The sequence below is a fragment of the Vulpes lagopus genome, chromosome 20, assembly GCF_018345385.1.
Source record: "Vulpes lagopus strain Blue_001 chromosome 20, ASM1834538v1, whole genome shotgun sequence".
Classification (NCBI taxonomy): Eukaryota; Metazoa; Chordata; class Mammalia; order Carnivora; family Canidae; genus Vulpes; species Vulpes lagopus.
Genome location: NC_054843.1, coordinates 8,818,799 through 8,830,904, shown reverse-complemented (window position 1 = coordinate 8,830,904; position 12,106 = coordinate 8,818,799). Strand labels below are relative to the sequence as shown.

At 45.2% G+C, this 12,106-nt stretch overlaps 1 protein-coding gene across 1 annotated transcript; it reads left to right on the top strand.

The window, feature by feature from the left end:
* The first annotated feature begins 5,371 nt into the window (after positions 1 to 5,371).
* Positions 5,372 to 10,882, top strand: LOC121479477 (carbonyl reductase [NADPH] 1). Its single transcript, XM_041735108.1, has 3 exons — positions 5,372 to 5,730; positions 6,491 to 6,598; positions 10,170 to 10,882. The coding sequence occupies exons 1-3, from the start codon at positions 5,442 to 5,444 to the stop codon at positions 10,604 to 10,606; spliced, it is 834 nt and encodes a 277-aa protein (XP_041591042.1). The 5' UTR covers positions 5,372 to 5,441; the 3' UTR covers positions 10,607 to 10,882.
* Positions 10,883 to 12,106: the final 1,224 nt, after the last annotated feature.

Below are 12,106 nucleotides of genomic sequence, written 5' to 3'. Positions count from 1 at the left end.
CGAAGGAGATGTGACAGTTACGTGTAATGTACTCTGGAAGGCATCCTGGAGTAGAAGAGAGATATTAGGGGGAAAGCTAGTAATATCCAAATAAAGCATGGAGCTTAGTTAATACTAATGTTCCATGTTGCTTTTTTTTTTTTAACTTGTAACAGAGAATAGTAAGTTGTTAATAATGGAATTTGAGGGGATCCCTGGATGGCTCAGCGGTTTAGCACCACCTTTGGCCTAGGGCTGGATCCTGGAGTGCCCAGATAGAGTCCCACATCCGGCTCCTTGCATGGAGCCTGCTTCTCCCTCTACCTGTGTCTCTGCTTCTCTCTGTATTTGTCTCTCATGAATAAATAAAATCTTTTTAAAAATAATGGAATTTGATAAGGAGTATATGGGAACTCTCTACTGCAACTTTTCAGTAAGTATATCCTAAAATTAAGTTTATTGAAAAGTAAAGGGGGGTAGGGGCCCCCCAGGAGGGAACTCCATTAAGCGTCTGACTCTTGATTTCCACTCAGGTCATGATCTCAGAGTGGTGAGATTAAGCCCTGCGTTGGGCTCTGCCCTGAGCATGGAGCCTGCTTGAGATTCTCTCTCTCTCTGCCCACCTGCACCACTCTGGCACACTTTGCTCTCTAAAAGAAAAATAACAAGGGAAGAACGAAAAGTAAAGAGGGGGCTGGAAATAGTTGGTTCCAGATTTAGACCTATGATTCAATGCTGTTATCGAGGATCAAGGCTCTAATTTTCCACAATGTCATTCTTAGGGAGTTAGCTACTCACCTGTTAGTTTATTTCCTTATGGTGTTGCTGCAGCTCCAAGCATCACATTCTCACACAAATGCATTCAAGACAAGAAGAAAAGGATAGGATGAAACCAGTATTTTCCTTTTATGAGGGAGGAAAATAATGCATACTCCCATTTTCTAGATGGGAATTGACAAGGATTCTCTCCTTAAGCAAACTCTAGCCAGGCTCTTCTGACCTTTCCTCTCAACTAGACCTCAGTCTTGGCCTGTAAAATATACAAACTCAGCATGACTGATTTCATCCTCCCCCAACACACACACACACACATACACACTAAAATTATACTTTTAAAAAGCAAACACTAGGGATATCTGGGTGGCTTAGTCAGTTAAGCATCTGTCTTCAGCTCAGGTCATGATCCCAGGATCCTGGGATCAAGTCTCACCTAGGCTCCTCACTCAGTGGGTACTCTTGTCCCTCTCTCTCTGCCACTCCCTCTATTTGTTCTCTCTCTCTCTCTCTCTCTCTCTCACACACACACACACACAAATAAGATCAGAAAGAAAGGAAGAAAAGAGAGAGGCAACTAACATAGTTCTGATAGCTCAAAGCTGCTCCCTAAGATGACCCTAGCTATCTTTAAAATACTCAAGGCTGCCAAAAATAATTTAAAATTTGTTCTAGCCAACAACTGATAATAGGCCCTTCACCACCATTTGTTAGAGCATTTGCTAAAAGGGATTTACAATTTGTAAGTCCCTCCTCTCTGCGATTGAGGTGTATATCTCCTATAAATCAGTAGAGTCTCAAGGACTTGAAAGCCATCCCTTTGAAATGTAATCATCAGAAAAAAATAGGAGTCGGTCTCCCCATCTCTGTGTAGCCCACACAGCTGGCCTAATAATTATACCGACCTGTCATTTTGTCATTTATCATTTCCCTAACTCATACTTCTGTCTTTTCATTCTCCCTCCCTACTCTCTCCTTCTCCCTTTAAAACACTCAGCCACCCCTGTACAAATTCAAGCTGAATTTGGTTCATGCTGGACCCCTTCCCTATTTCAATAATATATTACCGATTAAAATCTGTTCTTAGCACCTTAAAATGTATCCAGCATTGCTTATCTTTGACAAACTTAAATAGATATAGCCTAGAGTTACATAACTACTAAACAGCTCAGCCACAATTTGATTCTGGGACTCTAAATCCATGCTCCACCTTGTTGACCGTTCCAAACAAGCATAATATGTCGGAAGAAAAGCCAGTGCCAAGTAGAATCAGATGAGTGTAAATAATCATGGGCAAGAGAAAACCCTGAGACCTTAATAATTTGTCATTCCACAGTACAGCTTTCCTATATCTTTTATGTTAACCAACACCATAGAACTGGGTACTTTTGGGCAAGTAAAATAACTGCTTTGAACCAGTGGATAGTAAAGATGTGAGTTTATTCCACAAGTGAAAAGATGTGATAAAATTCTTTCTCCATCTAGCAGCCAGGATGATCTCAGAGTTCACTAATGACTAAGGAATATCTTCCAAGCTAGCCGGTACTAACAGAGATCTGGGGACTCCATCTTTACTCTTTTGTTTCATTTCTCAAGTTGTTCGGAAGTCAGACAAAGTGCTATGTATGGAAAATGATAGGGACCTCACAAACAAACAGCCAAGGTCAAGACCCAAATTTGACAGGGGAAATAATATATTAAAAATCATCCCAGAGTTAGGAGTCTTTCATGTTCTGTCTCCCTCCCTGATACTTCCCACTCATTCTCCTTTCCCCTTTATTCCCTTTCACTATTTTTTATATTCCCCAAATGAATGAGACCATATAATGTCCTAACTCTGGGAAACGAACTAGGGGTGGTGGAAGGGGAGGTGGGCAGGGGGTGGGGGTGACTGGGTGACGGGCCCTAAGAGGGGCACTTGATGGGGGATGAGCACTGGGTGTTATTCTATATGTTGGAAAATTGAACACCAATAAAAAATAAATTTATAAAACTATAAAACAATGACAGAAATTTTTTAAAAAATCATCCCAAAGAGCTTAATTCGCTTACTTTAAATCAGCATGCTTTTCAAAAAACGTTTCCCATACTCAAATCTGCCCTTTCCTTTGTGATTCTTCCCCTGATCTGCTTACAAAGTCCTTTTCCCACAAATTTTAGTTACATTTTCTTATGCTTCTTTTATGGTTGCATATATAAAACTGTATAAGTGAGAAAGCACTTTTTTCTCTTTTTAGAAATTAATTGATGTGCATTATGCAATTATCACTCCCTTTCTCCAATACCATTTTTGGAATAATTCTTCCATAATTGTTCATGCCACTTTCATCATATGCTAAATTCTTATTTCCATGTGATATTTTATGTATTGTATTTTCTTGAGCCTCCTGCCTTATTGACCTGTCCAGTCTTGCACTGGGACCAGTTCTAAAAGGATAAAGAAATCACGCAGAAAACACGTTCATGGCCCTCCTAGAATGTGCTCTTTGAAATAGCCCTTCCCATGTCCAAAGTTTCCTGCATACCATGTGCTATCTGTAAATGACCCTCTTAATGAACTTAATTCATCCTACTTCCTTATAACACTGGTTCACCGCAGCTATAGAAGAAACGAGTGAGTGGTGTGGAGAGAGTTCAGCAAATGACAGACCGGGTATACACTTGGATAAAAGAGAAAAACCAAAACAAAGATCTTGGTCATCTCTAGTGAAAAAAAGAAAAATCCCCAGTGGTTACACTACACAACTCTACCTAACATTTTTAAAACAATAAAATTTTTTAAATGAGGAACAGATTACTGGTTCCAAGGAAATGGAGAGGTGGTGGGCAAGAGAGAAATGTTTAGCTATAAAAAAGCAACACTGCAGGTCCTGGTGCTGATGGAAATGTTTTACATCTTGACTGCAGTAGTGGACAGAAAACCTTCACTTGATAAGATTGTATAGATCCAAATATATAAATAAGTAAAACTAAGGAAATCTGAATATGATTGGTGGATTGTTTTGATGTCAATATCTTAATTATTGATATTGTAATGTAGCAAAATATTACCATAGAGGAAAACTGAGTAAAGTATAAGGAATCTCTCTGCTCTTCTTTTACTACTGCATGTATATCTGCAATTATCTCAATAAAAATTTTAGGTCAAAGAATGCTAAGGCCTTCCCAGATTGTTTTGTTTTTTTGCAACTGCTTGGAAACGCATCTTGAAATTGCAACATCATTGGAATCTCTCTAAAGCATTGCTTGTAACTTTCTGTTATGATGGAAATACTGTAGATCTGCACTGTCCAATACAGTGGCCACTAACACGTGACTCCTGAGCACTTGAAATATGGCCAATGCAACTAAACACTGAATTTTAAATTGTGTTATTTCAATTAAATTTACATTTAAATAGCCACTTGTGGCTGTGGCTCCCATATGGGGACAGTACACAAATGAGATTCGCTTTTATAACCCCCTATTCCTCTGTTGTAAGTTGGAAATAAGAAGAAAAATCAATTTCCCAAAAATGAACTAATTTACAAACTTTGTGTGAGGACCCATTCCCTCACTTTAAAGTGTGGAAAATAGGGGGATCCCTGCGTGGCTCAGAGGTTTAGCGCCTGCCTTCCGCCCAGGGCATGATCCTGGGGTCCCGGGATCGAGTCCCTCATCCCTGTATGGAGCATGCTTCTCCCTCTGCCTGTGTCTCTCATGAATAAATAAATAAAATCTTTTAAAAATAATAAAAAATAATAAAATGTGGAAGATAAGATGCATCCTGATGAGTTAGAGTGTGAGCAAGGGCTTCAAAAACCTCCCTCCCACCTGTACACTGCAGTACCTGGATACAAGTAACCTGATGCCCCTGCAAGAGGCCACCCTGTGACATTTCAGTGAACTCTCCCCATTATGTAAAAACCAACCAAGGATTAGCCACTAGGTTTGCTTTCACATACTTAGGGAAGAAAACAACACACACTCAATCCCTTGCCATGTTACTCCCGGCTTATTCCACGACTAGAGTTCCCAAGACTTTAGTTCAAGAGATTTTTTTATTTTTATTTATTTATTTTTTTTCAGGGGCACCTGGGTGGCTGAGTTGGTTCTGCGCCTGCCTTCCACTCGGGTCATGATCTCAAGGTCCTAGGATCAAGCCCCACGTTAGGCTCCCTGCTCTGCAGGGAGGGAGCCTGCTTCCCCCTCTCCTTCTGTTGCTCCCCTTGCTTCTGCGCTCTCACGATCACTGTCAAATAAATAAAATCTGTTTTATTTTATTCTTTTTTTTTTTAATAAAATCTGTTTTAAAAGGGAGTTTAAAAAAAAAAAAAAAACACCGGAAAGCAAAACCTCTGCAAACACCCCACTTCTTCGTCTGCACACGCCAACAGTTTAATAGTTGCGTAAATACGAGGGAAAAAAATCACCGAGAACCAAGGATAAATGCTCCGTTTCCCGATGCTGAGCGTCAATATTGGAGGACGGGGCAGCCGCAAGGTCAGGCCAGGCCACACCCCCGCGGGTGCCGCGGACCGGCCCAGGGCCCAGGACGACGTCCTCGGGAAGCCACGCCCAGGCCACGCCCCCTAAGCCACGCCCCCCATAAGCCACGCCCCCGAGCCGCGCCCGCCCTGCGCCTGCGTAGAAAGGGCGAGGCGCGGCGCGGAGCAAACACCCGTTGCAGGTGCGCCCTGGCCGCAGCCATGTCGGCAGCCTCCCGCGTGGCGCTGGTGACCGGGGCCAACAAGGGCATCGGCTTCGCCATCGCGCGCGAGCTGTGCCGGCAGTTCTCGGGGGACGTGGTGCTCACGGCGCGGGACGAGGCGCGGGGCCGGGCGGCCGTGCAGCAGCTGCAGGCCGAGGGCCTGAGCCCGCGCTTCCACCTGCTGGACATCGACGACCTGCAGAGCATCCGCGCCCTGCGCGACTTCCTGCGCAAGGAGTACGGGGGCCTCGACGTGCTGGTCAACAACGCGGGCATCGCCTTCAAGAGTAAGGGGATGGGAGCTGGGGGGGAGGTGGCCCCGGGCTCCTCCAGCCCGCGTGGGCTGCATCTGTCGAGGAACCCCTGGGGTCAGGCCCGCAGCGCCCCAGCATCCTAAATGGCTCCCTAATGTAGGACAAGGGGTGGGGGCCCAGGGGAGGGGCTGGAGCCGAGGAACCCCTGGGGTCAGGCCCGCAGCGCCCCAGCATCCTAAATGGCTCCCTAATGTAGGACAAGGGGTGGGGGCCCAGGGGAGGGGCTGGAGCCGAGGAACCCCTGGGGTCAGGCCCGCAGCGCCCCAGCATCCTAAATGGCTCCCCAATGTAGGACAAGGGGTGGGGGCCCAGGGGAGGGGCTGGAGCGGAGCCCGGCCGCGGTTGCAGTGCTTTCCAACCAGAGTGACCCTTGTGATTCCTCTGATTCCTCGGGGCACTTTTTCCAGATTATCAGAGTTTCTCTGGCATTGGACTTTAGGGCAGCTGGGTGGATTTTTATTGGTTTTGTAATAAGCAAGACAATTGCACACGTTGGTTGACAAGACCTCCCCTGTGAGCACCACCCTTCACCCCGCCTCCGCCAACGGGCCCTCTTGTAACACCACGTAGTATCTCATAAGAGAATTGTGACTGATGCCACTTTTACACAAAAGTCACTAGATTTCACATGCACCTTTATACTATGTATGGTTCTCTGGAATTTTACCAAATGGACGCTAGTAATGCTATTTTCTTTCTCTCCTCCCCCCACCAACCCCCCCGCACCCCCAAGCTAATGATCCCACGCCGTTTCACGTTCAAGCAGAGGTGACCATGAAAACAAACTTCTTTGGAACCCGAGATGTGTGCACAGAACTGCTGCCTCTTATGAAACCCCAAGGTGAGCCTGATGAGGGGGCCAAGCTGTGCTGTTTCTAGCAGGATCTGACCCCTGCCTCTCTGGTCTCATCTACATGCCTTGGCCCCTTTCCCTGCTCAGAGCCACACTGGCCTCCTTGCTGTGCCTCCCCGGGACTCTGCTGCTCTGTTCACGACTCTTAGAATTACCTGTGAGTCAGCCGTGCCCTGTGTCCTGCTTTCATCTGAGACTCCGTCTTAACCTTCGTGTCTTCCTTCAGAACTCTCTTCAGAGAGGCCATTTATTGGCTCCATGCCACTCACAGATGCAGTTGACTGAGAATTCCTTTCTGGACCCTTTCTTCACCCTCTCCTTTCTCTGAGCGATTTTATTCAGACCAGTGGACTCCACTACACAAACTTTTCTGGCCCCTCGAAAATATATCACCTGCCTAGAACATTTCCAGAGCTCCAGAAACACATGGTTCTCTTCCTGTCTCTCCTCCTCACCATGCCCTCCCACGGCCTGTCCGGCTGGGTACAGACCCCTCCCCATGGCCTCCAGGAGACCTGCACACTCACATGTGGCCATAGCTGCTGATGGCCGGTGGTGTGTGTCCAGCAGATGGGGCAGGTGTACTGCCCCGCCAGGCTGTTGCCACCCTCTGCAGGCCAGCCTGGGAGCTGCCATGGTAAAGCCAAGGCCACCAGGATGTGAGACCTGCCATCCTGGAGCTCGCCAATTCCACCCCAGGTACCCCTGTCCGGCCTTCCTGCCTATGTTTGGATTCTTTTCCATGACCATATGGACAACTACATATATTTTCTCTACCTTGTGATTTTCTTAGTGACATTTTCTTTTCTCTAGCTTCCTTTTTCTAAGAAGACAGCATACAGTAGTACATAGATGACATATGAGTTCATCAACTCTTTCTGTCAGCATTTAAGCCTTCTGGTAAAAATCAAACTATTAGTAAAGTGTTGGGGGAATCAAAAGATACATGTGGATTTTCTACTGCATGGGGTCAGTGCTCCTAACCCCCGTGTTATTCAAGGTTCACCTGCTTTAGGAAGCAGGAATATAGTGGTAGTTAGGAGTGCTGCAAGGGCATGTGCTCAGGAAAAGGCTATTAGAGAGCAAAAACAGAATTAAAGTAACAAAATTATTGATTGGCTATAACACCAAGCCTGCTTGCCTGTTTGGGATCAGTGGTCCTGTAGCTTCAGTTTTGTAACTGTGAGGCATTTACAAGCTTAGATTTTGCTTTGCTACACAGGCCACCTTGTTATTAGAGCCACGCCAGTCAGATGGCCTCCTTGTTTCATTCATTTAACACTATAGAAATACGCTGATGGCTAGCTAAATCCACTTCATCAGGCTAGTCATTTTCCATCAGGACTACATCCTGAGGAGGCTTGACTCAGTCTTCCATCAATATCACTATCAACATGAGATTCATGGATAAATGCTGGTTGAATTGGTCTCATTAGCCTGGTGTGCCTCATTACAGTGGCATATCTAACCTGAAAACAAGAATCAGGAGATGCTGGCACATATCTAGAGTCCCACTCAGTGACTAGCAGTATGTTCTGTTCATCACCATATCACATGACCGTATCTCCCACAGTGGTGCCACTCAAGTGCTCAGGCTTATGTTCAGCCTGGTCAGGTCCCAAAAACACAAGTGGGCTTGGCAACATGTAGGCTTCACCCTTTTGGGCATCTGGTATAATTGAGCTAAGAGATGTTATCCTCTCCTCAGAGCAGTGAGTTTCTCGAGGCACCTGTGTACTGTTGGATGCCTCTTATTGCAAGACCCATTATTCGTGCCTTTACTCTCATTCCTCCTCCTCCTTGTTATCCCCATTCACCTTGAAGGAGACATAAAGGTCAACATCTGTGCTGGTCCCCATGACCTGCAATGATACTACTCAATCTAGTGCCTTCCCTCCTGCCCACTCCCATTCCTATAGGTCAGGGCTACATAGGTCTAGACGAGTGGGCTGGCACAACCACTGTGCAATACAGCTATGTTGACTGTCAGTCCAGTTTTGCCAGACAGGGGAAGGCACCGTCCACTCCATTATGTCCTTAGAAATTCTGACATCAAGATTTAAAGCTATAGTTACACAGTTTCTTGCTTAGACATTATCCTTGCTTCTTATTTCCACAGTTGCAGCCCTGGTCCCAGGACCATGGTGTGAGCAGGAAGCAGAGGAAGTTTAGCTGGTGTGGGGAAGAATTGTAAGGTCAAGACAGCATCCTCCCAAACACCCTCTTCCCCACATTCCCCAGTGAAGCAGAAGAATCTGCCCAGTGGAGAAGGTCTCTTGCCCCCGCCCATGTTGAGTGTGAATACATGCTCATGAATGTGTGTAAGCCCTACATACTTTTCATCTCGTGTTCGAGACAAGCAAGGATTGAGATGCCTGTTCCAGTTCTCTATGGAACCACTCCATGCAGAGGAAAATGTGTTGCTTGGCCTGCAGAAATGTAACTCGTTAGGCTAAATTGTCGCACTATCTTCTGTTCTCATCCTCCTATACTGCTTGAACATTGGCATCTTCCTCTAAGTTTACTCAAAGTTTGGTCCAGAAATAGGGTCTTTACTTGTCTGGACCCATTTGGAACCTCCAGGGCTACTACCTTCCATGCAACTTGACAGCCATGTGCTTGGCCGCCCCTTTGGGAAATCACCCCCATAACCGTCTCCAGTCTTTGTCTCTTTTGCTGAGAAGTACAAGAGTCCTTCACATGTGTTTGACTCACAGGGTGCAAGAGTCTAAGTCAACAATAACCCCAGCTCTGCATTGCTGCCATGGCCCCATTTCCACTCACCTCAGGGACAGTAGGGCCATGGTCATACAAGCACACCAGGATATCCACTTGCTGGTTCCAGTCCCACTTCAATCCTGAAAGTGGTTCTTCTGCTGGGTGTTGACATGTCCTACTTTAATCTATCCCTTAAATTGCCATAGTGGACTCCACAGGGCCACTATGCCCCATATGGAAGTCCTTCAGTCCTCCGGCTTTCCAGTGCCTCTCATCATGTCTGTATTCTCAGGCCATAACATACTCCCAAGTTCATAAAATCCCTATCATAGACAAATCACCATACAAGCCATGCAACCCTGTTAATTTGTTTCTACCATCCTTGAACAGTAAAGCAGCCTTCCAAACCAGATGGAACTGCCCACCTTAAACCAATCAGCTCTCTGATGGTCAGTAGAGGCCTGTTTGTAGAGCACTCCCCCAGTGACCATAAGATCCTCAGTAGGTCCCAAAAGCAGCCTTAGGGAGAAGGAGGTAATCCACTCTTGAATACAATGAGTGTCTAACTCTCTCCTTAGCAGGTTCTTGTATAAACCATTTCCATTTTCCTATGGAACATCTCAGGGCCCACCTTGTAGAATATTGGTAGACATCATCAGATACCTTAAGGGTGTAACAAGTTTCAAGACCTTATCATACCCTTCACTCATACAGGCAGTCTTTATTATGCCCTTGTAAACTAAAAAGATCTCAAGAGGAAATTTTCTAGAACAAAATCTGAGTAAAATTGGTATCCATCAATCTTGTGCCTTTCTATGTAACATTTTGCCTTGTATTTTAGGCAGAGTGGTGAATGTGTCTAGCATGGTGAGTGTCCGAGCCCTTAAAAGCTGCAGCCCAGAACTACAGCAGAAGTTTAGAAGTGAGGCCATCACAGAGGAGGAGTTGGTGGGGCTCATGAACAAGTTCGTGGAAGACACAAAGAAAGGCGTGCACAGAAATGAGGGCTGGCCTGATAATGCCTATGGAGTGACAAAAATCGGTGTCACTGTCCTGTCCAGAATCCATGCCAGGAAGCTGAGTGAGCAGAGGAGAGATGACAAGATCCTCCTGAATGCCTGCTGCCCTGGGTGGGTGAGAACAGACATGGCAGGACCTAAAGCCCCTAAGAGCCCAGAAGAAGGAGCAGAGACCCCTGTCTACTTGGCCCTTTTGCCCTCAGATGCTGAGGGGCCTCATGGAGAGTTTCTTATGGAGAAAAAAGTTGAACAATGGTGAGCTTAATTTAGGCCTTCATCCATGGAACCCTTTAGGATAACCCCCTCCTTTGACCAAAAGGATTCTTCCATTTTCAATAATAAGCCTTTCCACAGCAACAAAAAAAAAAAAAAAGAACAGAAAAGAAAGAAAAAGAAAATGTATAACATATCCCTATTAAGCATGGAGTTGGAATAGGCTACTAATTGTGTGAAGGTGTTTTTTATTTCTTCTGTAATACAGGGACAGAAAACATGAAATCATGAACCTAGAGATGAATAAATATTCATTTATAAATGCCTCTTTGCAGCCTCTATATGGTGAACCAGCTGAAAAATCTGCTACACCTAAGATATCAAGAGATCTTGATCATGAGATCAAGAGAAGTTAGAATTTCACTCAAGGGTAAGCAAACATTATGCAGAGGGGCAGGGAGTAATATATTTGTCTTTGCAGGCCACACACTCCTCCCTGTTGCATTTACTCAGATCTGCTGCCGTAGCATGAAAGTAACCACAGACAGTATGCAAACCAATGAGCATGGTTGTGTGTGGCATGCAGCCTATTTTACCAGCTTCTAGAAGAGCATGGACAACACCATGAGGGGAAGACATCCCCTGTGGTCTCTGAATATCAGACTCATTGGGAAAATAACGATCGCCAAGTGTGAAATGGCAGTGGCCATGTAAGATACATCTATTGGACAATTTGAGACCATGGGGAAGATTGAGTAAAGATTGGGTTCTGATAACAAGTCCCTGGGAGTGGGGCCCAAGACACCGGTGTGACCAAAGATTCTTACTGTCCCATCTAAGCCCTTGGTATCCCTGTGGGGCTGACTGAACATCCCCCACATGCTTCCCTTCACAAGAGCATGAATGTTGCAAAGATGCCTGTACTCTACTGATTACTCTTTACTCTTCACAGGGATTTTTAGGCTTACCCAAACCATAGGTGATACACCCTGAAAGCAAGGTTAGGGTCCTTATGTTAAAAGTATTTCACTTTTTCACATCAAAAGAACTGAAAAATTACCATTATTTTTCATTTGTAAATGGACATATGAGGAATATTAATGCATAGGAAAAAACCATAGTATCCTACTACCAATTTCCAAAAATAACTCTGGTGCCACAAAGATCTTTCTTTATACCTTAACATTGAATTATATAGAACACTTTTTAATTGTGACCTTAAACAAAAAATAGGCACTTTAGGGAAATGGAGTTATGTAACCATTAAACATCTAATTGATATACCTTGGCCCATAGATTCATAGACATCCTGTCCCACTTGAGGACCCCTGGAATCACCCAGAGGGGGAACCCTGCCCCCACCCAAGTATGAGCACGGGACCCAATCCTCTTTCGCCCTCCTAAGTTTCTCCTGAGAAAGTAAGGGTTCCGGGTCCTGAGAAGCACTTCCCCTGTGCCAGCAATTTCACTGCATCTTAGAAGAACCCCAAGATTCCCATTCTACAGAGGGAGGACTCTTCCCAAGAAAATATCCAATACTCCTTTT

Excerpts from the sequence above, each read along its gene's own strand:
- LOC121479477 (XM_041735108.1), top strand. The coding sequence starts at position 5,442 with ATGTCGGCAGCCTCCCGCGTGGCGCTGGTGACCGGGGCCAACAAGGGC. Across the intron at positions 5,731-6,490 it reads CGCGGGCATCGCCTTCAAGA|CTAATGATCCCACGCCGTTT; the intron begins GTAAGGGGATGG and ends CGCACCCCCAAG. Across the intron at positions 6,599-10,169 it reads GCCTCTTATGAAACCCCAAG|GCAGAGTGGTGAATGTGTCT; the intron begins GTGAGCCTGATG and ends CTTGTATTTTAG.